The sequence below is a fragment of the Nelumbo nucifera genome, chromosome 6 (assembly GCF_055504915.1).
Source record: "Nelumbo nucifera cultivar China Antique chromosome 6, China Antique-T2T, whole genome shotgun sequence".
Taxonomy (NCBI): Eukaryota; Viridiplantae; Streptophyta; class Magnoliopsida; order Proteales; family Nelumbonaceae; genus Nelumbo; species Nelumbo nucifera.
The window spans coordinates 28702428-28729469 of NC_142654.1; the positions used below are offsets into that span (position 1 = coordinate 28702428).

Sequence of the window (27042 nt, forward strand, 5' to 3'; positions counted from 1 at the left end):
CTTTGTGGTCTTTGTTCACTCTGTTTAGTCTGTGTATGGGAACTGCAAAAAAGGAATATTCTTGAATATTCTTTCCTTACATGTTTGGTTTGTGGGGTGTCATAAGATGTGATGGGAAAAAGGTGGGATTACAGTTCTCAATTCTTGGGGTGTGGAATCCCACCATTTTGGTGTAAAACAAGTGGAAAGGATGGGGGGACTTTTCTATTAGAAAAAAACATCTCCCTTATAGTATTTTCAAGAGTTAATATTAGAACCATGACCCATTAATAAATTATTAATCATTTAATGACATACCACCAGAATAATTTAATGAAAGGAATTAATAAGTAAATTTAAAGAAATATTAATCAATTAAAATAAATTAAGTGTTAATTATTAATTATAATAAAACATTAATATTATTAATTAATTCATAAGTACTAATAAAATTAAAATATCAATTAATGTTAATAATTAATTAACTAATTATTAATATTAATTAATTGATAGTTAATACATAATTAATATTTAATAATAAAATAATAAATAATTAAAAATATTATTTATTAAATAATAGTCATTTAATAATCAACACCAAAATAGTAATAATTAAATTAAGTAACTAATGAATAATTAAATAATTTTTTTATTAATTTACTAAATAAATAAATATAATAAATAATTAATGAAAATGTTACATATTTAAAAATAATTAATAATAATAAATAAAAGTTATCATTTGGGGCTTTAAGGATATGATCAAAAGTGTTAAATGGCTTACAAGGACTATGTTAGCTAGATTTTAGTGGGTCAGCAGATCGACCAATGCCATGGCAGATTTTCTAGCTAAACAAGGGGCTTCAAGGGTTTCACTGTTTTGGGCTACTTTGTAAACTGTAATCTGAGAAGAGTTTGGGATTGGAATCATCCTTAAGGGGAGGTAACATCTCATGCCTCCTCTTAGGGTGATTGTACTATTTCTTTCTCCATTTAATAAAAACACCATTCATTCATAAAAAAAGAAAAGTTATTATATAATTCATTATAAATATTAATAAAATAAAATATTAACTACATTTTAAAATACTAATTCTTAATTAATAATGAATAAACTAATTAATTATAAAATTAATTAATAATAAAATACAAAATAATAAAAATATTACCAATTGCTTAATTAATTAATAATTGTTATTGGGGTTCATTTTCAGACTATTTTCCTTTTCGCAACCAAACAATGGAATGTAAATATTTTCACCTATTTTCCCTTTCTTATCCCATCCCATCCCAGCCTTTCCCATGCCACCAAAATCTTCTCTCAAACCAAACACTACCTAAAGAGTTTGGTATTGGGATCAATGAACCACTGATATCATATTGTGGTAATGAAGCAACAATTAACATAGCTCATAATCCAGTGCAACATAATAGGATAAAGCACATGGAGGTTGATTGCCATTTTATATGGGGGGAGAGAGCTGTTTGGGGAAGTGGGTCTTTCATACATCGAGACAGATCATAGGAAGCTAGTAGGCATTCTTTCATGAGGCTCTCGGCTCAAGCTTCAGTTAAACCTATGCAAGCTATGTAATCAGCTTGGGTTGGGGGGTATTGTATGGTTTGTATGTTTTCTGGTTTTAACAGTATTTGGGTTTAAGTTGGAGTCTTTTATCATTTGTCTTCTTATAGTATTCCTTGGGCTTGGTAAGTATATATTTTTCTGTTTTTGTTGTGGTTATGGAGGTTACATGACCAGGGATATACTGGTCTTTCTCTCTTCCTTTGATACATCTAAATAAATCAATTTTGTTAGACCAGAAAATCCACATAGGGTTAGTCAAGTGTTTTGATGTACTAGACTATCTTATGCCCTGCCTTTCGAGGTGGATAGCTGGAGCATTTGGCTCATTGACCAATGAATTTACTCTTCCAGAGCCATATATCCCTATGAAGACTTGTTTCAGCTCATTGGGGAGTCAGTGGGTAGGGTGATTCCCTATATCAAAGAATTGTGTAGCCCTTCTAGTAGGGTGTGCCTGAAGCTCTCAGGACACTTTTTCATCATGATTATCATCACCTAAGCCTTATCCTAACTATATGGGGTCGGCTACATGAATCCTGTTTTGCCATTCTGTTCTGTTTAGTGTCATTTCCATATCAGAATACTTTGTTTTTTGAAAAAAATTGTGGTAGAAGCAAAAAGAGTGAAAAGCACAAGAACCTTTTCCTAGCAAAAGGGAAGAAACAGGAGTTATCAAAAAAATTTGTGGAGTTGCCTACAACTATTCTTGGATAACTAGTTGGTATCTTACCATTATCTCTTTGTTATGTTTTGTTTCCTCTTGCACTTGACAATAGAACTGAGAAAGAAATAAAAACACTTTCTTTTATGAAATTACGTCTATAGATCATTAGTTTCTTGCAACTAACTATTCTGCATTGTCCTTGTGGTTATGCAAATGCAGACATTGGCTAATGGTGATATGTGGGCTCAAGCTGTTGAAAATGCCATAGGGAAGCTGCTAAATGCTTTTATTGTCACAGATCATAGAGATAATCTTCTTTTGAGAGAATGTGCAAGGGAGGCGAATTACAACCACCTTCAAATTATCATATATGATTTTGCTAGACCAAGGTAATGATGGGGTGTTGTTACTTAGATTTTATATAATCTAGTTTTCATTATTAAACTTATTATTAAGCCATCATTAACTTCTTTTGTAGGTTAAACATTCCTAGTCACATGCTTCCCCAGACAAAGCACCCAACTACTCTTTCCGTTTTACATTTTGATAATCCTACTGTAATGAACGTTCTAGTGGATATGGTAAACTTTAGCATAACTATTTATTTCTTGCTTTTCTTACTTTTTACCTTGTTTACCTTGTTACTTCTCATTTCAATCTGTGATTGATTCATTTCAATCTGTGTATGTATAGGTAAGATTAAAATCCCATGTCACTTCACTTGTCCGCTCTTCCATCCATGGCTTTTGAGAAAGAAGCTTCCCTTGCGGCTGTTCCATTTGATTCTCCAACCATCGGAGGGTGGAGGCTATTGGGTGTGAAGTAGGAGAGAAAAGGCTTTCGGTGCTTTAAGGGATTATTTCAGAGGAATCAAAACTATCTAGAATATGATTTTAGGGGTTGTATGAAGAACTTGGCATCTGGTTTTCTTAGTTGGAGTGAAATAGATGTCTTTGAGGCATGGGTTACAAGCTCCTCCGGAGATATTCTATGATGATGCTAAGGCTCAGAAGTATACTTCTTCATCTCAGATAATTGAAATTCAGCATGGCTGGAGATGATCGAAGATGCTCTGGGTTGTTTGGAGGTGACCAGAGATGTTAGGGAATAGATCTGCTCGAAAAAGCTTCCACTTGAGAGAGAGTGGAGGTCGTCCCCATTACTACCAAAGGCCTTTTCCCTAGAGAACAAGAAGAGCAGAGGGACTAAACGGTAAGAGGTACAATGGAGGGGAAATTCAGAGAGGGGAGTCCTTCACAAAGAAAGCAAAAGGGTTTGGATGGACAAAGGAGTGAGAAGCCAAGATTAAAGTGGGGAGAAAAAATTTCTTCGCGGAAGTCAGTGGTTCAGGGGAGGAGAAGAGAAGGAAGTTTCTAAAATCTTGCTTGGTTGGCTCGGTGGAGACCTTGTACTCAATCTCAAAGCTGCAACAGTGGGCGGTGAGAAAATGGAATGTAGCCTTCGGGGTGAGGGTTAGCAAACTGCAGGGATGAAGCTACCTTTTCATCTTGCCTTCTGAGGAGGAGGCGACGACGGTCTGGAATACAGCTGCAAGGAATATTGGAAGTTCCTTGATGCACTTGGTCCCTTGGGAAGTGTTTTCTGGGGGACTGGGTAAACCTCTTAAAGAGGGCGACAAATACTGGGGGAAGATCTTTGGGCTCCTGTTGCAACTTTGGAGTGAGACAGTGGTTATTTGGATAGGTGATTTATGCAGAGGGTTTGTGGAGAGGGATAACTCACAAGAGGTGAAAGAAAAGGCAGAATGGGTGAGGATTATGGTAAAATGGAAGGGGTATCCGTCGACAACAACAAATGTTGTGGAAGGAAATGAAATGGTGGTAGGAACATTGTGGCCGGAGGTACCACAAGAAAAATGTAAGAAAACGGAAGAAGCAAGGCAAGCAGTGTTAGCGGAGAGGCCCTGGATAAATTCCTTTCTCTTAGGGAATAATATCAAAGAAGAAATAAGAGCAAAGATGAATGGGAAGACAACCTACGGAGACAAAGGGGATAGACCTACCGACGCCGGAGAAGGAGAGGCTAGGGGGACAAGGACAACTATGGTTGTGGGACGCGTGGCGGATTCTGTAGACATTGTAAGCACTGCCACCGATCGGATGGGAGGTAAAGCTTATAGGGGTATTCAGCCAGAGGGAGTGGGCGGCAAATTGTCAGAGGATGGGCAGGGGGTTTGCTTTAACCTTCTAGAAGATTCAAATTTTGAAAGGTTGTGTGAAAAAGTAGTGGAGGGATGCTGTTAGATGCTAGAAGGCAGATGGGGTGATCTAGGCCATCGAAGAGGGAGGAGTAGATCGAGAAGACACGATGGAAGAAGGCGATCTAGGTCTTTCATGTCCCCACTTGATTTTTAGAATAGTAGTGGGAAAACGCTGATAGGAGACTGAACCCACCTACGAACTTTGGTGAGGAGGTATCGTGGGGGACCAAGAAGGGGGCCAACTGTGGGAGAACTAGTCAACGGCTCGGTCTGGTTGGACTAGTGTCTAGCAAAGGTTGCTCTTGTGAAAAGGAAATGAGGGAGGACCGAAGGGAAAATAGAAGAGAAGAAGATAGGGGAGCTATGGCAGAAAGTAGTCTCAGACAAGAGAGTTTAGAGGAGATGTTGGCGGGGGAAGGAGAAGAAGAAAGAGGGGACGATAGAGTGCAGGATGAAACAAGGGGCACGGGAAAAGAAGTTACTGATAGAGGGGGAGATTTAGTCACGGTAGCAGAGAATAATGCTATGGTTGATGAAGAAGAGGTGCAACCGCTTGCAGTGGTAATGGCGGAGGAGAGGGTGGAATGGATAGACAACAAGCAGAGGGATCTTCAATCGACATTAGAAGAGGGAGTGGAAGTCTCAAGTTGGGGCTTTTTCAAAGCTCCTAGGCATAGGAAATTTTCTAGGGGTGTCAATGAAGGGACTGGAAGGAGTGACAAAGAAGTTCCTGGAAGAAATTGAAAGAAAGTTTTAGAAGAGAAAGGAAAAAGATGGAGAAGAATGGAGAAAGAACTTAGACTGGAAGTGTGAGTAGAGGGCAGCAATTGGGAAAGGGGTGGTGAAAAAGTGGAAGGGTGTGGAGAGGGTTAATTGTTAAGTTAGTGTACAAATGGAGTTGCTCAAGTTAGTGTCGTGCAATATAAGGGGGTTGAATTCACGCTGTAGGAGGGTGGTTGCAAATGCTTATTTAAAGAAATGGAATCCAGATATTCTGTGTTTGCAGGAAATGAAGATGGAAAAAATGAATCAGGCAGTGGTGAGAAGCTTATGGGGGGAACGAATGGGGGGGTCTTGGTGGTGTGGGACACTAAGTTGGTATCAATGAAGGATAAAATTCTAGGGTAGTTCTCGATCTCTTTACTTCTCTAGTCACGAGAAAGAGATTGGGAATGGGTCTTGACTGTGGTTTATGGTCCAAATGAGGAGGGTTTGAGACGTTTGTTCTGGGAAGAATTGGATGAGATTAGGTGAAAATGGAGTCATCCTTGGATTATAGGTGGGGATTTTAATTCAATCAGGTTTTCTTATGAGAAGAAGGGTCAAAGGGAGAATAGGAGGGGAATGAGGGGTTTTGTAGAATTCATGAGGAGATGGGAGTTGATAGACTTACCTTTGTTGGGGGGTGGGGGGAATATATATGGACAAACAACCAAGATGAAGCAACTTTGGTCAAATTAGACAGGTTTGTAGTATCAACAAAGTGGGAGGATTTATTCCCAAATCTGACCTTGGAAGCCCCAGTAACGTTTGACTGTGGTGGTATCAGGGGAGGTCACTTATCTTTCAGATTTGAGCATTCATGGTTTGAGGAACCAGGCTTTCTGGATTTGATAGCTGAGTGATGGGCTGGGTTTTACTTTGAAGGCACGACAAGTCACATTTTCAGCAAAAAATTAAAGGTGTTAAAACAGAAGATTACAAAGTGGAGCAGAGAGATTTTCCAAGAAAGTGAGCATAAAAAGAATAATTTTCTGGAGGTAATTGCTGAAATTGATAGGAAAGAGGAAAATGGAAATATTCGCAAAGAGGAAAGAGTAAGAAGGGACATGGAAAGAAGGGAGTATGACAAGCTAGCCTATAAAGAGGAAATTAAGTGGAGGCAGAGATCAAGATGTTTATGGCTTCGAGAGGGGGACAGTAACACAAAGTTCTTCCACAAAATGGCTAGTGCAAGAAGGAGAGAGAACAAAATAAAAAAAAAACTAGAAGTGCAGGGAGTGGATATAGAGGAGGAAAGGCAGATTAAATCCCACATAGTAAAGTTCTACCAAAGCCTGTACAAAGAAAATTGGAAGCGTAGACCTCTGTTAGAAGGTTTACAGTTTGAATCCCTTTCAACCGAGCAATCTAGTGATCTGGAGAAGCCATTTACAGAGGAAGAAGTGTGGGAAGTGGTAAAAGGGTTTGAGGGTGATAAGTCACCGGGTCCGGATGGGTTTACAATGTTGTTTTGCAAGAAATGTCGGGAAATTGTGAAGATGGATGTGATGAATGTTTTAAAAGAATTTCATGAAGGGGATACTTTAGAAAGAAGCCTAAACCACACTTTCATCACCTTAGTCCCAAAAAAGAAGGGGGCAGTGAAGTTGGCTGATTTTTGACCAATTAGCCTAATTAGTAGCATGTACAAGATGTTAGCTGAAGTATTAGCTAATAGAATGGCTAAGGTGATGTTAAATCTGATTGCAGAATCTCAAGGGGCATTTATAGGGGACTGGCTGCTAGTGGATGGGGTTCTGATTGCAAATGAGTTAACAGATTCAAGAAGGAAAAGTGAAAGAGTGGGTCTGCTGTGCAAGGTGGATATGGAGAAGGCTTATGATCAGATGAACTGGAACTTTCTTGTCTATATGCTGAAAAGGTTTAATTTCGGGAAAAGGTGGAGAAATTGGATAAAAGTATCCATATCTTCTCCATCTTTCTCAGTTTTGTTAAACGGCAGTGTGTGTGGAATGTTTAGGAGTTCTAGGGGTCTGAGACAATCGGACCCTCTCTCTCCCCTTTTGTTCATCTGTGTGACGGAAGCCTTGCTCAAAATGGTAGAAAGAGCCCGGTTGGGAGGTCTGTTGGAAGGTTTTAAAGTAGGCAGTGGGGAGGTGGAGATAGCTCTCCTTCAATTTGCAGATGACACCTTATTTTTCTGTGATGCTTCCTGGGAGCAGCTCTGGAATGTGAAGGCTATTTTGAGATGGTTTGCGGTGGTGTCAGGATTACATGTAAACATCTTGAGAAGTGAAGTAATGGCTGTGGGGGAGGTGTTAAATATGGAAGAATGGGCAGATGATTGGGGATGCAAGGTCGGCAAGCTTCCTGGTAAATACTGGGGCATACCTTTGGGAGAAAGTTGTAAATCCAAATCTATATGGGAACCGATTCTGGAGAAGGTGGACAGGAGACTAGCCTCTTGGAAGACAGAATATTTATCAAAAGGTGGCAAAGTAACCTTAATTAAAAGTTTGTTGGCCTCCCTCCCTGTCTTTTACTTATCTTTATTCCCTATTCCAGCTAAATGGGCTGCAGCTTTAGAAAAAAAAAGATGAGGGACTTTTTGTGGAGGGGTTGGAGGGAGGAATCAAAATGCCACCTGGTGAATTGGAAGAAAATTTGCTGTTCCAAGGCAAATGGTGGCCTAGGGATTAGATCAGTAACAGAGGTAAACAAAGCTCTGCTTGGAAAATGGCTATGGAGGTTTAATGAACAGACAGAAAATTTGTGGAGAAGGCTGATAGGTGCTGCCAAATATGGGATGAGTACCAGAGGTTGGGAAACAGAGGAAATAGCTTCCCCATACGGTTGCTCAAACTGTAAGGCAATTCAAAAAATACAGCCCCAGTTTCTGAAGGGTATTAAATACAAAGTGGGAAATGGTAGAAAGGTCTAATTTTGGAAGGATGACTGGTGTAAAGAAGGCCCCCTAATGATTGCATTTCCAGATCTGTTTGAAATTTCCACAAACAAAAATGCAACAGTTGCTGACTGCTTGGAAAGACAGAATGGGCAATGCACTTGGAACCCCCTGTTCAGGAGAAATTTAAATGATTGGGAGGTGGCATCCCTAATCAGATTACTCCAGCTGCTGTATGACTCAATCATACCAGGAATATGGGAAGATAAAAGACTGTGGAGCTTTGAGAAATCAGGGGTATTCTCTGTGAACTCTTTCTTTAAAGTTGTTTCAGAGGAGGAAGACATCTCTTTTCCAAGTCAAAAAAGATGATTATAGCTGTTCCTTCAATGATAGCATTTTTTGTTTGGTCAGCAGTACTGGACAAGATCCTAACCAAGGAGAACTTGGCCAAAAGAGGGGTAGAAGTGGCTGACTTGGCTTGTCCCCTATGTAGTGGGAATGTGGAATCCTCAAGTCATTTACTGTTACACTGTGATTTTACACACTGGGTTTGGTTGTGAGTGGTGGATTTATTTGAGGCTAAGCTGTGCTTTCCAGCAGATGTAAAGGGGCTCATAGAAGCTTGATGGCATCTTAGTAAGGCTGGAAAGATGGCATGGAGTATCATCCCCGCTGCTGTTATGTGGATGGTGTGGAGTCAAAGAACTGACAGAATATTTGAAGGAACTCAGAACTCAAAAGAAGATGTACCGAGAAAAAATCTGGGGATGATCCATTCGTGGCTGGCAATACACCCAATGTTTAAAGGCAGACATCCAAGTGTATTTTTTGACTTCAATTTTCTGTTTGTAAGGAACGGATAGTTTTTTGTTTTTGTTTGGAGGGATTAAGGCTGTATCAGGATGAGATGGTGTTTTGTATATCCTCTGTGACAGGGTTTTTTTTTTTTTTCCTTTTGTAGTGGATCTTTTTTATGAAAGCACTTTACAGTTCTGAAAAAAACTTTTTCAGTTATGTTGCATAAATAATTTCTCATGATAATCTTCTCATACAATGCATCTTACCTCTCTTAAGATAATAATTTAGTTTTATATATCATCAGTGAATGCTCATTTTTTTTGGTTATAACATTTTCTTTCTTCTTTCTTCTTCTTTATTAAACATGATCTAGATAGGTAGATCTTTTGTGAACATTTTTTAAATATCTTTGATTGGAAAAATCCTTTCAACTATATCTAATACCATTGCTTTGTTTCTAGGGTAATGCTGAGAGGCAAGTACTTGTGAAAGATTACGAAGTGGGAAAAACTGTTGCATTTGACCAAAGGATTCCAAACCTTAAGGATGTTTACACAATAGAGGGATATAGAATGTAAGATTGGAAATTGAATTTTATTTCTTTCATCTATGCGTATACTGTTATTTAATTTTTGACTATTTCTATTTTAGATCTTCATAGTTTGTGTTGCATCAGAGCAAATATGTGTAAATTCATATTAATCAATTTATGTCAATTTAACAGTATAAGCATATTAACCAAAGTAATTACAATTCTTAGGGCCTATTCTTTTGTACGGAAGTTTGACATATGTAACTGTAATTGTTAAGATGTGTCGAATAGGGGTAGTTTAGTCTTCTTCTGTTTATTAAGTAACTTGCTTATGTGGCTGTGTTATTAGAGTTACTCTGCCCCACACTTAAGTAAGGGCATTTCTGTCTTTGTAAACATGATTAGAAGCTAATATAGATTAAGGGGGTCGACTGAATGGGTTAACCATCAGATTTTCGACTGACCCCTCTTCTTCTCTTCCTCTTCTTCTTCTTCTTCTTCTTCTTCTTCTTCTTCTTGTGTCTTTGGTTGTGTGTGCTTTGTTCATAATCTGAGTCCTGGAATAGACAAGCTAGATGCACGCTCAATTAAATGTGTCTTCCTTGGCTACTCTCAGACTCAAAAAGGGTACAAGTGTTATAATCCCATTTCCCGAAAGTGCTATGTCTGCCTTGATGTCACCTTTTTTGAGTCTGTTCCCTTCTTCTCCCGTCCTGAAGCACCCTTGTCCTCACCCTTACCTCCTCTTCCTCTTCCTGTCAGTGATTCAGTTCCAGAGGCTGTTGTTGGAGTAGACTCATCTCCTCATCCAGTGCAAGTCACCACTGAACGACCACCGATCCGACAAGTGTATACACGTCGAACGACACCGGCCCCTCCTCCTACTTCTACCTCGTCTGCGGATCCTCTCATGGCTCCTATTGCTGAACCTTCAGATCTTGACCTACCCATTGCCTTACGGAAAGGTAAACGTAGTTCTACACTCCATCCCATTTCCAATTTTGTTTTATTATCTCGTCTTTCTACCTCACATCGCCAGTTTGTTTCACTTTTGTCTTCTATTTCCATACCTAACAATGTTCAAGAAGCTCTTAGTTCACCTGGATGGCGGCGGGCAATGGAGGAGGAACTTTCTGCTCTTCAACATACTCAAACGTGGGAACTCACTACTCTCCCACTTGGGAAGCATGCTGTGGGCTGTAAATGGGTGTATACTGTGAAATACTTGCCATATGGTAGTGTGGAGCGTCTGAAGGCCAGACTTGTTGCTAAAGGTTACTCACAGTCGTATGGTGTGGACTATATGGAGACATTCTCTCCGGTGGCTAAAATTGGTTCCGTTCGTGTTCTAATTTCTTTGGCAGTTATGTATGATTGGCCTCTCCTTCAACTTGACATAAAGAATGCCTTCCTTCATGGTGATCTAGAGGAGGAGGTATATATGGAGCAACCACCTGGGTTTGTTGCTCAGGGGGAGGGTGGTAAGGTGTGCAAGCTGAAGAAAGCAATTTATGGGTTGAAGCAATCTCCATGTGCTTGGTTTGGGAAGTTCAGTGAAGTGGTGAAGAGTTTTGGAATGAAGCAATGCCAGGTTGATTTCAGCTATGACTCAGAAGCTGGGAAGATTTTATTAGTGGTCTATGTGGATGATATTGTCATCACTGGTAGTGATAAATTGGGGATTGGCAAAGTAAAGGCATTTCTGCAAAATCATTTTCAAACAAAGGACCTTGGAACATTAAAGTATTTCTTGGGAATTGAGGTTGCCAGGTCAAAACAAGGTGTGAATCTGTGTCAAAGGAAATATGTCCTTGATCTATTGGAAGAAACAGGACTGTTAGGTGCAAAACCGGCTGAGACCCCTATGGAACCAAATGTTAAGTTGAACAGTGATACAGGAGAAGTATTTGAAGATCCTGGAAGGTATAGACGACTAGTGGGAAAGCTGAACTATCTGACTATCACGAGACCCGACATCTCCTTTGCAGTCAGTGTGGTGAGCCAATTCATGCAGAACCCTCGTATACCTCACTGGGATGCAGTCCTTAGAATTGTGAGGTATCTGAAAGGAGCTCCAGGCCGTGGGCTATTGTATAAACCAGGAGGAAAACTTGAAGTAGTTGGGTATACAGATGCAGACTGGGCAGGCTCAGTGAGTGACAGAAGATCTACTACAGGCTATTGCACATTTCTGGGAGGAAACCTTGTGACATGGAAGAGTAAAAAGCAGACGGTTGTAACCAGAAGCAGTGCTGAAGCCGAATATAGGGCCATGGCTCACACTACCTGTGAATTAGTGTGGCTGAGGAATCTTCTACAAGAAATTGGGTTTCACATGGATAAACCTATGAAATTGTACTGTGACAACCAAGCTGCACTCCATATCTCTTCCAATCCTGTCTTTCATGAGAGAACAAAGCACATAGAGGTTGATTGCCACTTTGTGAGAGAGAAGGTTCTTGCCGGAGAGATAAATACAGAACATGTGAGCTCCAATGACCAGTGGGCAGACTTGTTTACAAAAGCTCTAAGCTCAGGGAAAGTGAACTATCTATGTAACAAGCTGGGATTATATGACATATTCTCCAGCTTGAGGGGGAGTGTTAAGATGTGTCGAATAGGGGTAGTTTAGTCTTCTTCTGTTTATTAAGTAACTTGCTTATGTGGCTGTGTTATTAGAGTTACTCTGCCCCACACTTAAGTAAGGGCATTTCTGTCTTTGTAAACATGATTAGAAGCTAATATAGATTAAGGGGGTCGACTGAATGGGTTAACCATCAGATTTTCGACTGACCCCTCTTCTTCTCTTCCTCTTCTTCTTCTTCTTCTTCTTCTTCTTCTCCTCTTCCTGTTCGGACTACTGTAGCAGCAGTCGAAATAGTAATAATTATTTTAAGAGATGCATGGGAGTTAGTGAAATTTTCTTGGTGCTGATATCTGAATGCAGAGAATGTTGTTTTGAAATCTAAATGCTTAGTTTTGAAAAATGAAAATTGATGATTTTAACCTTGGGGAGGAGTGTGTTTGAATAACTATTTATTAAATTAGTTAACAATTAATTAAATGATTAATAAATAGTGAAAGTGATAAAAAAATGTATAGATAATTAAAAAAATAGTATAATGTTTAAACTAAAAATTAATTAACATTATAAAATGAATAAAAATTTATTAAAATAAGTAAATGAAAAAATATTTAATTAGTAAATAATTATTATCATAAATAAAATAATTAATTAATTCAATTATAATAACAATTAAAGTAATTATTTAATATCGAATAATTAAAATAACTATTTTATTAGTTAAAAGTTATTTATTTAATTAGTAATCATTAGTGATAATTTAGTGCCTTTTGAATAATTAAATAATTAATATCGAAAGTAAATATTTTACTAATTAAAAATTAGTAACTTTAATTATTAAAAGCTCAATTAATTATGTTTATAAATTAAATATTAAATTACTTTAATAATTACTTATTAATGAAATTAATTATGTGACAATTAATGATTAAAATATTTATTTTAATTATTACAAAATAATTACTTTAACTATTAATATGTTTGTTACTTATTAAAATAACTAATTTAATAATTAATTATTAAAATAAATAATATATGAATAGAAAATTTGTAAAATAATTTAAAAAATTAAAAAAGACATGGTTTCTGATTTTATTATGTAATTAACTTTTTTATTATTGTTTTATAATAATTTCATTTTCTATTAGCCATATCTAAAATTTGTTATTGTTTTTGTTGTTATTCGGATCCGTACTCCACATGGGTCACCTGAATTGGGTATGCACCTGTTTGGAATATGGGTATGGTTGTGACAACAGTTGTTGACCACGGACTTTTTGTGAGTTTTCAGAAGAAACAGTTGGTCACATGACCACAGACTTCTGTTAGTAGAAGAGATCGTTGGGGACTGTTAGTCTCCTACTTACTTTTATGTTCAAGGACTAATGTGAAGCAAATTACATCAGTGCCTCTAATAGGGCTGTTGTAACTTAAGTGGTCATGTGACTAACATGTGACAAAAATCTATAAGACATAAAGATAAAATAACAAGGCCCAAGCCCATTAATAAGGAAGGACAAACAGAAACATAAAGTAACAGTAATAACAGGCCCAAAAAGCCCAAAATATTGTGACAACACTTTTCTACAATAACCAAGGGCAAAACAAGAATTGACTTTGCCATTTAATTGAATGATGGGCCTGTTCGTACAACTCTAGAACGTTCAGCCTTTTGGCAACTGAACACTTTGAAGTCTTGAGATTTTGTACAGAATCACTTTAGATATAAGATTTCAATGATAACGAACAGGCTCTTAGTGTGATGTCTGAAATCATAGAAGATGAACAAATACAAGTTTCTACATTGTAAGTTGTTACTACACTCCTCTACGTGCTTAAGGTCCTATAAGTCTACTATGACCTTATTATGTCATACATGGATTGATACAGTATTGATTGGACTCACCTATATTATCTTGCAAATCTTTTTGACAAGGTTGGGGAATTATGGGACAACTAAGGAGTGATACCCTTTGAGCTTGTGGTTAAACTGAATATTCACACTATTTGGGTTTCTTCCCAAAAGCTCAACCATTTAGGAACTTAGGCTAGCTAACAAAGACTGAAAATTTGCCACTGCTGGAAATTATATTAGAAGTTCCCTTTCTTTCATTTAGAGGTCTTGTTACCTTTCTCACCTATATGTGTTATCATCTTCATTACTCTTGCATCATCATCATCATCATCATTATGGTGACACTAGTTCCTTTTTTAGCTGTATTTATATTTCCTTTTGTGCAATAAAGTTCTTAATAATTGTAAAGTTAGTCCTATATATACACACACAATCTAGTTTTTATCTTTTGAATATGTTGTAGTTTTTTATCCTCTTATTGCAAACTTCTCTAGATGGTTGGGTACAATATATATCAAGAAGTAATTGGTTCCAATGCCTTGTTAGGTTTTCTCGTGGTTCTGTCCAGACAATTCTCCCTCCTAACAAGAAAATTAGAAGTGGACGACTTAGCAGTTCATTTGATGATCAAATTAAAGATTTGGAGAAAGATTCATTAAAGGCACAAGAACAAGCCCAAGAAAGCAGGGGGAAGAAACGAAATGCAGAGCAAAGTCTCTGGAATCTTGAAGAGAAAATAAAAAGCATAAAGGTAATAACTCTTGCTGCTATTGCCCTACTACTCTTATACGCTCAAGCTCAACTCAACAAAACATTTTCCCAACTGGGGTTGGCAGCTGGCTATATTTCTCCTGTTTTCTCATTCTTTTCTTCAAGCACCATTATCTTTTCTTAAATTCTGAGTTCATAGTCTGCTTCAACCAATACCTATTTCAACCTTTGTCTCTCTTGTAGAAATTAGAGCATTCAATCTGCATCATATCACTCTCTCAGTGACACAGCAGCTGGTCTCCTATTCACATCATAAACAATCCTAGTCAACTTTCCATCATCTTGTCAGATATTGTGCTAAGCCTAGGCTTATAGATGTGCTTATTTCTATTTCTGTCCTTGGTTTAGCCACTTTTGACTTTCCCATGCCACCATCCACACCTCTGGTTAATTTACTTTGTGCAGATGTTCTTTCTTGATTGCACAACATTCTAGTTTTTGGTTTGGTCGCTGCTCTTCTGCCTGCATATTTGCTTTATTCAAAAGAAAGGATGCAATAACAGGTTCAAAGATGCTATAATACCTATTCATTAGGCATTCTATTCCACTCTTTGGTATCAACTTTTCTTGCACCATATTAAAGGTTTAGGTGACAAAGTGGGTCATACTATATTTGAGGATAGAAACTATTGGTATGCTATATGGATTTCTTTTCAAATGAATTATATATATATTTCAAACATGTAATATGATTAGGCAAGTGGAGTTGGGTTTTGTCCAGGGTGGTCTATTGGTTTGATCTTAGTGAATATGCTAGAATTGTACGAATCCTTTGACAAGGGTTTTTCAAATTTTACAGTCATTGTATTGCTGTGTTCTTGCCATATATTCAATTTTATTAGACTAACGTTGTCTTAGGGTTTTTCATTTCTTTTGCCCGATTCAACTCTCCCAAAATGATTATATAAATATATGTTGAATTACTGCAAATCTTTTTAAGTGTTTCTGATCTGAAAACTCTATGTTGTCTTTGCACTTAGACCTATTCATGGGCTAGGTAGCCCGACGGGCTGGTCCGATCTTAGTCAGGCTTGGACAAGATTTCAGGCCTGTGGGCTCGGGCTCAAGCCTAAAATATCGGGCCCGACTTTTTTTTTTTTGGGCCGGGCTCGGGCTTTCTCAGAATAGCCCAACCCAAGCCCGAGCCCGACTTGATAATGTATTATATTAATAAAATATATTTTATATAATAAAAAAGCATATATATAATATATTTTTCTTCTCTTTTTTCAAGTAATAATGAGACTTTTCATTATTTTTTAGGTTTTGAGGTCTTTTAGTATAAATAAAACAACTTTTAATTGAATTAAAAAGGAAAAATCTTTTTTTTCCAAATTTCTAGTTAGGCTCGGGCTCTACTTGGGCTCAAGACCTAGGCCCAATCGTCGGGCCAGGCTCGGGCTCGGGCCTCAACATTTTCTGTTATTGTAAAGGCAAAGCCTGACCCGAACCCAGCCTGGTCTGGCCCGTGACAGGTCTATTTGCACTCCCTCTAGAACCTAGATTCCAGGATTTTGGGGTTTCTTTACAAAAATGGATTTTTGTCCATTTGTGTAAGATGCACCCTGAACTCCATCAAACTTGGCCACCCTTTACAACCATCCATTCCAAACTAGTGTTGTGTGGACTCTTCAGCTCTTCTAAGTTGTGTAAGATGCACCCTGAAAAGCAGCAGAAATGCTTTTATGCTTTTTAGAGAGTGAAAAATTGTGATCTTTTGAGTTGGAGCAATTCTCCAACGTCTGAGAATGTCAAATTTACTATTTTAGCATTGGAAATAGATTGGTTGATACACACACACACACCAAAACCCTTTTAAATAAAATGGACATTTACAATATTTTTATCACACCAAAACCCTGCCAAACCCCTGTATAGGATTCAACTCCCCCCCACACACACCCACCCCAAAGACTTCTAGTTTCATAAAATGAAATGAAAATAAAGAAACAAAAAATAGCAGTTGAGAATGGTGGAGAATGCACCTGTTTCAGAACTCAACAAGAAGGTCATCTAGGGCTTGGAATCACTGCAAAAACGAAGAAAAACAATGAGCAGTGGCGGATAACAGTGTAGGAAGAATAATTGTGTATAAACAGAAGAAACCTACTTGTTAATGGCTGACGACAGTGAGCAGTGGCAATGGTATACTAGAAACATTCAAGTGGAGGAGAAGGTGATTCTAGGGCTTGAAGCCACTGCCAAAAATGAAAAAAAAAAAAAAGAGCAGCAGCTTAGAAAAGTGTAGGAAGAAAAATGGTGAAAGTGGAAGAAACCTACCTGTTTCATGGTCATGGCTGATGACGACGAGCAGTGGTGTCAAGAACAAGGTTACGCCAGCAACATTCAAGTGGAGAATATGGTATCTAGGGCTAAATTTTGGGTTTAAAAGTGGGAAAATTGAGTCATTTTGAAATTATTTAGGGGCATTTCAGTCATTGGCCATTGTCTGAAATGTGTCTAACTGCGTTCTGTGCTAGTCCAATGACTGAATCTTTCAGATCTTAATTCTTCATTCAGACGTAGTGTTTAGAGAATGTTTCAAACTGGCCAGAAGTCTGAAAATTAAGTTTTTCAGACTTATGCTGTTTAAGCGTTATCAAATGCCACCTATATCAGAATGCTGTTTTCTTTTGAAAGAAGTTCTTGATGAAACAATCTTTCTTGTTATTTGATGTTGAATATGAGGATTGAATGATATTTTATACACTTGATTGCTAGGCTTCTACTTTAGAATAATAATCATATACATGGTTCAATTCAACCAGAGTTTTTTTTTGTTGTAATCAGTTTACATGGCATACTATACTCAAGATTTTAACTTAATCATCCATTTCTCTTCATTACTACCTTTAGAGGCGGCGCCAAAATGCAGAGAGGGATTTAAAGATCAAGGAACTAACTCTACAAGATGTGAGGAATTCATATGTTGCTGAAAAGAGTTTGCTCCCCACACCTGATGTAGATGAGCTCCAGCATGAAATTTTGGTCTGTTCTCCCTTGTCATCTAAGAGTGGCAACTCTTGATTATGTAATTGGTGGTTGGCTTACACTTTTGTCTTCTTTCTTGAATGGTGTGTAGAAACTGCAGGAAGAAATTCAAGAAAAGGAAGTGTTATTAGAGAATCTCCAAGCAAGGATGACTGAAGCAGAAGTAAAAGCAAGCAATCTAAAATCATCATTTGAGAATTTATGTGGTATGCAAGTAAATGCTTGTCTTGCAAGTAAATGAAGATTTGAGAAGCCCCCCCCATCTTCATTACATTCTATATTGTCATCATTCTTATTGTTCTTATTTTTGTTGTTGTACTTGATGTTTACTTCTCGTTATGTCCTTGACAAAATTGTAGAGTCGGCAAAAGGGGACATTGATGCCTTTGAGAAAGCAGAGAAGGAATTGATGCAAATTGAAGAAGATCTGCGTTCACTAGAGATGGTTTCTCTTTCTGCTTGCAAATCTAGTTGCTATCATTTCCTTTGGAGATTGGTATATCCTAAATTTTATACTCTTTCATCTCAGGAGAAAGCTCATTATGAAGGTGTCATGCATAACAAGGTTCTTCCAGATGTAAAAGAAGCAGAGGCAACGTGTAAGGAGCTCCAAGTCAAGCGGCAGGTATATGCCACCATTTTTGTGTTTCTGAACTGTATATGTAGAATAGCAAGTGGAGACTGGACCAGCATATCCTTTGCTGCATAGCGGTGCTTGCGAATTCCTGTTAATTGATTTTCAACTAAACTGGCACTTAACGGAACTATGTGGTTGAATAACAGAACAAGATTCATGTAACTGCATAGAGTTGGGAGAAGGCTAGTGTTTTAAAAGTGCAAGGTGCAAAAGAAAAGCACAAAGGGCTTTTTGTGCCTGAGGTGCAAGGCGAGGTTAATGTAAAAAAATACAAATAAATCAAGAAATATTAAAAATAGTATTAATTAAAAAATACACTTTAATTTTAAACTAAATGTTTTAAAATGCCTATATGTCAAATTAAAATATATAATCATAACAGAAGAAAGACAGTCCAAAAGAATGAGAAAACTGATTTTAAAAGTGTGAAAATAAGGTGGATATCAGCAGCAAAGTGAGAAGAAGAAGAAGTGATTGGCTGTGATTAGGTTTAGGAGAAGAGTTGTTCGAACCTCTCTCCCTTTCCCTAATCTTTTCATTAAAAATAATTACAAATTATTCGTAATTACAAGTAGGGCCTTAATTGGGCGATTAACTTAATTAAACAAGAAACATAAAGAAACATAAAAGCCCATTAGTAAAGGCTCATTAACAAAAAGAATAGAAACATAGAGAAATAAGAACAGCCTATGGGCCATTCGGCCCATCCTCTCTACACTCCCCCTCAAGCTGAGCATAGATGTCAATCATGCCCAGCTTGCCAGTATCATGTTGTAGCTTGGCCTTGGAGATTCATTTGGTAAGATTGTCAGTTACTTGTTCTTCTGATGTAATGAATGGTAGACAAACTTCTCTAGAAGCCAGTCTTTCTCTGATGAAATGCCTGTCAACTTCAATATGCTTAGTCCTATCATGTTGCACTGGATTGTGGGTAATGTTGATGGTGGCCTGATTATTGCAATATAGCATCAATGGCTTATCATATTCAACACCTAGTTCCTCCATCAAGGATCGAAGCCAAAGTAACTCAGAAACCCCATTAGCCATAGCCCTATACTCGACCTCAGTTGAAGATCTAGCAAGAACATATTTTTTCTTGCTTCTCCAAGAAACAATATTACTTGCCACCATACTATAGTATCTTGAAGTTGGCCTCCTATCATCAATGTTGCCTACCCAGTCAACATCTATGTAAGCCTCCGGTTTCATATGACCATGCTTAGCAAAAAAGAATGCCTTCCCAGGAGTACTCTTTAAGTAACATAAAATCCGTCCTACTACTTCCATATGAGTGTCCCTGGGAGCATGCTTGAACTGGAAAATGCAGTTAACAACATATGCAATGTCAAGCGGAGTCATATAAAGATATGGTAGTTTTCCTAATAACCTTTGAAACACTCCCTTATCCTTCAACAGTTCTCCATCAGATGCAGAAAGTTTGTGACTCATATCAATAAGAGTAGTCACTGGTCTTGCACCCATTTGCCTGTTTCAGTGAGCAAGTCTAGCACATATTTGTGCTGAGAGATAAAGATTCCATCCTTAGATCGAGTCACTTCAATACTAGGGAAATACCTCAACTCCCCTAGATCTTTGATCTCAAATTTTGTATGAAGGAAGGATTTAAGATTGTTAGCGTAAGGGGTATTTCTATCTTTATACTTATATTAAGGTTGCTGATCTGTAATATTATGTTAGAACCAGTGCTCCTTGATTAAATAAGGGCACATATGTCTTTTCCATTTATTTTAATAATAAAAGCACATGTTTGGCCGAATGGGAGTCAGGTTTTTTGACTTCCAGTTCGAGCCAGACTTTCTCCTTTTCTCTCTCTCTCATTCTTCCACCTTTCTACCTCTCTCTACGTGACTGATCTCAGAGGAATAGAACTCCAAGGCAGGCCGAATCATAACATGGTATCAGAGCAACTCAGATCTTCCTAGATTTCTGTCTGCCTAGATTTCTATTCTCTGCGCACCCAGTCTAGGGTTTCTCTTGATTTTCCTGCATTCAATTGGAGATAAGGGAAATGGCTGAAAAGGAGTGATCGCCCTCTCCCCTTGGAGGTTTCTATGCCTCCAGTCGTGTCTTGTGTGGTTGGTTGCTGTGGTTTCTAAGAAGCCCTCCCCTAATCGATGAAGAGAAGAGGGTCGATCTGTGTGGTGCTGTGGCTGTCTTGTGTGGACTGATTTTCTGCTCGTGTGGTTGTTCCTTTAGTGATAAGGTAAGAGATTTCTATGCATTATTTCTGTTATGGATCAAATAGGAAGTATGTTGGGGTTTCAGATAGTAGCGTGCTAGGGTTTATGCTGTTTTTGTGTATTTCGAAGGAAGAGTTGTGATCATATAGTGGTGAGATTTCAGGTAGCCGTAGGAGTAGGGTTTGTGGTGTAAAGAGTACAATTTTCAGCAACAACAAGTGCTGAAATCAGTGTGACAAGTGTGATATAGTCGTGTGCAGTGTGCAGAATTCAGTGATAATAGAATTCAACAAGTGTGCAGAATCGGTGATAACAAAATGAGAGATAACAGTGATTGTAAATCTAATGTGATGGTGCCTACAGACTACTTGAATGTTCAGATGACCTTCATTAAACTAAATAGAGAGAATTATGTGCCTTGGGCTAAATCCGTCGAAGTCTTTTTGAAGGCAAAGAAGAAAGTAAAACACATAAGAGAGGAGAAACCCTCCACCGACTCTCACGAGTATGAAAACTGGGAGCAAGAGGATGCTCAGATCATCACATGGTTATGGAATAGTATGGAACCCAGGATTAGTGTAAATTTCATGTTTCTTGACACTGCCAAAGATGTGTGGGACCATGCGAAGAAATTGTATTTAGGTCAGGACAATACAACCATAGTGTATCAGTTGTATCAGGAGTACTTTAATCTGCAATAGGGTAATCAGAGTCTTGAGGAGTACTATGCCAGTATGAGAAACATACGTAATGAGTTGAATGTCTATCACCCTCTCACTTCTGATGTCAAAATTCAGCAACAACAGAGAGAACTTGATGTGACTCGATTTTTGGTGGGACTGAAATCTGAATATGAACCAGCACGGGCTCAGATACTAGGAGGGTCAGCTCTCCCTTCTTTAGAAGAGGTATTTGCTCGACTCCGGAGGACTTCTATCGGATCTACTGAGAACTCTAATATCTCAGATAGATCTGCCTTTGCTGTGTCGAGAGGCTATGGTTCTAGAGGTGGAGCTCGGGGAGCTCAGTCTGGTCGTGGTGGTAGTAGTGGTCCGGTGTATGGCTGAAGTGGCAATGGTGGGCCTACTTATAATCGTGATGGTGGTCGTATTGGGGGCAGAGATTTAGGGGGAGCCCGTGGTAGAGGACGTGGCTCAGGCTCGAGGAGGTGCACTCATTGTGGTATGGATGGACATACCATTAACTATTGTTATGATCTACATGGTCCACCCTCAACCTGGGCCAATCATGTTGTGACTAGTGACACCAGTTTTAGCTTTAGACAGGAGAATCGTTCATCTGATCAGATACCTCCTACATCCACAGATGGTCCCGTGAAGGAGATGGTGAGTGTTCCCCGTGATGAATATGAGAGGTTTATCCAATCCACATCATAGTAGAACACAACTACTTTCGCTCACTCAAGTATGGCTTGTTTGGCATCCACACCCAATCCCTGGATCATTGACTCTGGAGCCTCCGATCACATGACTGGAACTCCAGGTGTGTTTTCTTCCCTATTTCATTGCTTAACATCACAATCTGGTTCCACATCCTCAATTTGTGGGGTTGGTAATGTTGACCTAGACCTTGTATCCCTATCCTCAGTTTTGTATGTTCATACATTGCCTTTTAATCTTATGTCTGTTAGTAAGTTGACCAAATCACTTAATTGCTCCATTACTTTTTATCCTTCTGTGTGTTTTTCAGGATCTCAAGACGGGGATGAAGATTGGTGGAGGGCATGAAGTTGGTGGACTGTATTACCTTAACGGTGGTGGAAAAACTTCAATAGCTCTCCAGTCATCCCTTTCTCCTCTCCAGTGGCACTGTCGATTTGGTCGTCTGTCGCTGAAAGTTTTGAAGTCTTTGGTTCCGTCTTTGAGTCAACTTTCTGTTTTGGATTGTGAGTTGTGTCAGTTTGGGAAACACCATCGTGTTCCCTTTAGTTCTAGGGTTGATAACCGTGTGTCGAGTCCTTTTTCTTTGATTCACTCCGGTGTTTGGGGTCCTTATAAAGTGATGTCATATAATGGGTATAGATATTTTGTCATTTTTGTAGATGATTTTTCAAGGATGATGTGGCTCTATCTAATGAAAGAAAGAAGTGAATTGTTTGCCATCTTTCAAAAATTTTATGCTGAGATTCGTAATCAATTTGGTATTCACATTAAAGTTTTATGTTCTGATAATGGCCGTGAATATTTATCCTCATCAAGAATACCTGGACCAACACGACATTATACATCAGACCTCATGTACCTACACCCCACAACAAAATGGGGTGGCTGAGAGAAAGAATCGCCATCTCTTGGAAACAACACGATCCCTCATGCATCACATGAATGTTCCCAAACCCTTTTGGAGTGATGTGGTGCTTACCTCTTGCTTTCTGATTAATCGGATGCCCACATCCATCCTTGATGGTCATTCTCCGTTTACGATCCTGTTTCCCGTCTTGTCTCCGTCTCCTCTTACTCCTAGGGTATTTGGGTGTGTTTGCTTCTTCCATAATCTAGGTCCTGGGAACAAGTTCGATGCCCGTTCTCTCAAGTGCATCTTCCTTGGTTATTTTCGGACCCAGAAAGGGTATAAGTGTTACCATCCTAGTTCTCGACGATCCTTTGTGTGTGCTGATGTCACCTTCTTTGAGTCTACTCCGTTCTTTTTGGAGTCTGGTGATACTTTTTCCTCCTCGTCACCTCCTCTTCCACTCCCCGTTGCCGACCCTCTTCCCCTTGTTCCAGCCGTGACCAAATCCTTGCCTCCAGTGCCACCACCTGTTGAACGCCCACCTATCCGTCAAGTGTATACGCATCGCCCACGCGCACCATCTACTACTCCGGCTACATCACCGTTGACAGATCCGACTCCAGACCCGAACCCAGCATCTGATCTTGATCTTCCCGTTGCCTTGTGGAAAGGTAAACGCACTTGCACCCTTCATCATATTTGTAATTATGTTTCACTTACTCACCTTTCCGCCTCCCATCGTCAGTTTGTCACCTTGTTATCATTAGTTGTTGTCCCTAAGGATGTCCAGGAAGCCCTTGCCTCTCCAGGGTGGTGCCGTGCGATGGAAGAATAACTTTCAGCCCTTCATCACAATCATACGTGGGACCTCACCGTTCTTCCTCTTGGGAAGCAAGCTGTTGGTTGTAAATGGGTTTATACAGTTAAGTATCTGCCTGATGGTACTGTTGAACACCTGAAAGCGCGATTGGTTGCCAAAGGGTACTCCCAAACCTATTTATACAGCTATGTATGATTGACCGCTATATCAACTTGATATTAAGAATGCCTTTTTGCATGGTGACTTACTCGAGGAGGTCTACATGGAGCAACCTCCAAGGTTTATTGCTCAGGGGGAGGATGGTAAGGTGTGCAAACTAAGTGAGGCTATATATTGGCTTAAACAGTCTCCTTGAGCATGGTTTCGTAGGTTCAGTGAGGTGGTAAAGAAGTTTGGTATTAAACAGTGCCAAGTTGATCATTCTGTATTCAGTCATGACTCTCCGAGAGGAAGAATACTGTTGGTGGTGTATGTAGATGATATTGTTATTTCCGGGAATGATAACATGGGTATTGGCAGGTTGAAGACTTATCTATAGGATCATTTTCAAACAAAGGATCTTGGTAAACTGAAATATTTCTTGGCGATAGAGGTAGCGAGATTTAAGTATGGTATTAATCTGTGCCAGAGGAAATATGTGCTTGATTTGCTGGAAGAAATAGGTTTGTTGGGTGCTAAACCAATTGAAACACCTATGGACACAAATACTAGGCTAAGCAGTGATATGGGTGAAGTGTTTGAAGACCCTAGCAGATACCGACGACTTGTAGGTAAACTGAATTACCTAACCATTACTAGGCCAGACATCTCATTTGTGGTTAGTGTTGTAAGTCAGTTCATGCAGAAACCTCTGATTCCTCATTGGAATGCAGTTATGAGAATTGTGAGGTATTTAAAAGGGGTTCCGGGTCGCGGTTTGATATACAAAAGTGGTGGAAAACTTGAAATAGAAGGGTATTCTGATGCTGATTGGGCCGGTTCTATGTCTGATAGGCGGTCTACCACAGGCTATTGCACTTTCCTGGGGGGTAACTTGGTGACATGGAAAAGTAAGAAGTAGACAGTCGCGGCAAGAAGTAGTGCAGAAGCAGAATATAGGGCTATGGCGTATACTGCTTGTGAATTAGTGTGGCTAAGGAACCTTCTATAGGAAGTAGGGTACAACATCAATACTTCAATGAAACTCTATTGTGACAATCAGGCTGCATTTCATATTTCTTCTAATCTGGTGTTTCATGAAAGAACCAAGCACATTGAGTTTGACTGTCACTTTGTGAGGGAGAAGGTGCTGATGGAGAGCTAGACACTGCATACGTTAATATAGGAAACCAGTGGGCTGACTTATTTACAAAAGGGTTGAGTCGGGGAAGAGTGGACTACATATGTAACAAGTTGGGATTATATGATATATACTCACCAGTTTGAGGGGGAGTGTTAGCGTAAGGGGTATTTCTACCTTTATACTTATATTAAGGTTGTTGATTTGTAATATTATGTTAGAACCAATGCTCCTTACTTAAATAAGGGCACGTATGCCTTTTCCATTTATTTTAATAATAAAAGCACATGTCTGGCCGAATGGGAGTCAGGTTTTTTGACTTCCAGTTCGAACCAGACTTTCTCCTTTTCTCTCTCTCTCATTCTTCCACCTTTCTACCTCTCTCTACGTGACTAATCTCAGACAAATAGAACTCCAAGGCAGGCCGAATCATAACATGGTATCAGAGCAACTTGGATTTTTCTAGATTTCTGTCTGCCTAGATTTCTATTCTCTGCGCACCTAGTGTAGGGTTTCTCTTGATTTTCCTGCATTCAACTGGAGATAAGGGAAAGGGCTGAAAAGGAGTGATCACTCTCTCCCCTTGGAGGTTTCTATGCCTCCAGTCATGTCTTGTGTGGTCGGTTGTTTTGGATTCCAAGCCCTCCCCTAATTGATGAAGAGAAGAGGGTCGATCTGTGTGGTGCAGTGGCTGTCTTGTGTGGACTGATTTTCTGCTCGTGTGGTTGTTCCTTCAGTGACAAGGTAAGAGATTTCTTTGCATGATTTCTGTTATGGATCAAATAGGAAGTATGTTGGGGTTTCAGATAGTAGCGTGCTAGGGTTTATGTTGTTTTTGTGTATTACGAAGGAAGAATTGTGATCATATAGTGGTGAGATTTCAGGTAACCGTAGGAGTAGGGTTTGTGGTGTAAAGAGTACAATTTTCAACAAGTGCTGAACCTCTCCACTACAATGTCATCAACATAGACTATGAGATATACCACCAATGAACCTCTCCTCTTCACAAAGAGGGTATGATCGGACTGAGTCTGTATGTAACCAAAGTTAACAAGAGCAGCCCTAAACCTTTCAAACCACGCCTTAGACGACTGTTTGAGCCCATAGAGAGACTTCTTCAACTTGCACACTTTTCCCTCCATGTCTACATCCCTGGTGGGAGGGACATATAAACTTCCTCATGTAATTCTCCATTCAAGAATACATTTTTCAACATGGAGAAATACACAACAAGAGGTTTTTCTCCATGTTTCATAATTATCACATGATTTCTTAACTGATAGGCTTTGGCTTCATTTTGCTTCTGAGAGTAGGTTTCAATCACTCCATCCCAAATCTCCTTAGCATATTAGCCCATAGGAATTTTTTTTGCAATATGAGGTAACATAGAATTACACAGCTAGGGCATTACCATGTAATTCTCCTGCACCCATCGGGAAGAGTTTGTATCAGGTTTCTTCTTCTCCCAAGTGAGATACCTTAATTTTCCACAGGCATCAATAGCCATCTTAGCTGATTGTGCCCACTCCAAATAATTTGTACCATCAGGTTTTTTTGTAGTAATGATCCCGGACCCAAATATTTCACTACTACCTCCAACACCTAGTCCCACAGTACCGGTAGATTTCATCTCGGTATTCCAACTCTCCATCTTACGTCAAACAGTTCAACAATAAGAAAAAATAGATTGGAGACTTTCCAAAAACATTTTAATATCATACACATAGAAACCAACCCTTCCGAAAGAAGAAAACCCTATCTGGAGAGAAATCTCTCTCCTCCTCATGCCTCCCAACAGAGAAGAGTGAATCGATCACTCCAGGAGCCTCAAAAAATTCCAGAAATCAAACTGCCCTCTTCAGGAAATCAAAAGAAAACTAACAATACTTGGGCGCCAAAGATCAGATAGAAAGCAAAGAGTCCAACTTTTCTGGGACTCTTCCCCGTACTCCAGTTCTTCCTGATTTTGATGCCGAACAGTAGATCACCTTCCTGATGACTAGATCCCACCAAAAAATCCAAGAACTGGGCAATCTATAGCAGATCGATCAGCCTTTTATTACTTCATGCAGTCAGTTGATCTAGAGCTGCATGAGAATGCTTCAAGAAACCCTAGCTGATGCTCTGATACCAAGTAGAAATCTGTTGAATTAAAAAATATGAAAGAAAAGTAGTTTTTGAAGAGAGAAGGAGAAAAAGAGAAGTTGAAAAGAAAAGAGAGCAATAATCTGGCCGCCCCTT

The 27042-nt window shown here is 38.9% G+C and overlaps 1 protein-coding gene across 3 annotated transcripts in view; it reads left to right on the plus strand.

Annotated features, from left to right (window-relative positions):
* LOC104598515 (structural maintenance of chromosomes protein 6B-like) overlaps positions 1-27042 on the plus strand; it is a 105956-nt gene that overhangs the window by 65812 nt on the left and 13102 nt on the right. For 2 of the 3 annotated variants that reach the window (XM_010260618.3, XM_010260620.3), the window contains 8 exons: positions 2448-2617; positions 2707-2809; positions 9340-9452; positions 14396-14600; positions 17477-17608; positions 17703-17817; positions 17971-18056; positions 18141-18236. In XM_010260618.3, the coding sequence (XP_010258920.1) occupies positions 2448-2617; positions 2707-2809; positions 9340-9452; positions 14396-14600; positions 17477-17608; positions 17703-17817; positions 17971-18056; positions 18141-18236 (1020 nt within the window). The remainder of the gene's footprint in view (positions 1-2447; positions 2618-2706; positions 2810-9339; positions 9453-14395; positions 14601-17476; positions 17609-17702; positions 17818-17970; positions 18057-18140; positions 18237-27042) is intronic. The other variant, XM_088890107.1, reaches the window with a different exon arrangement.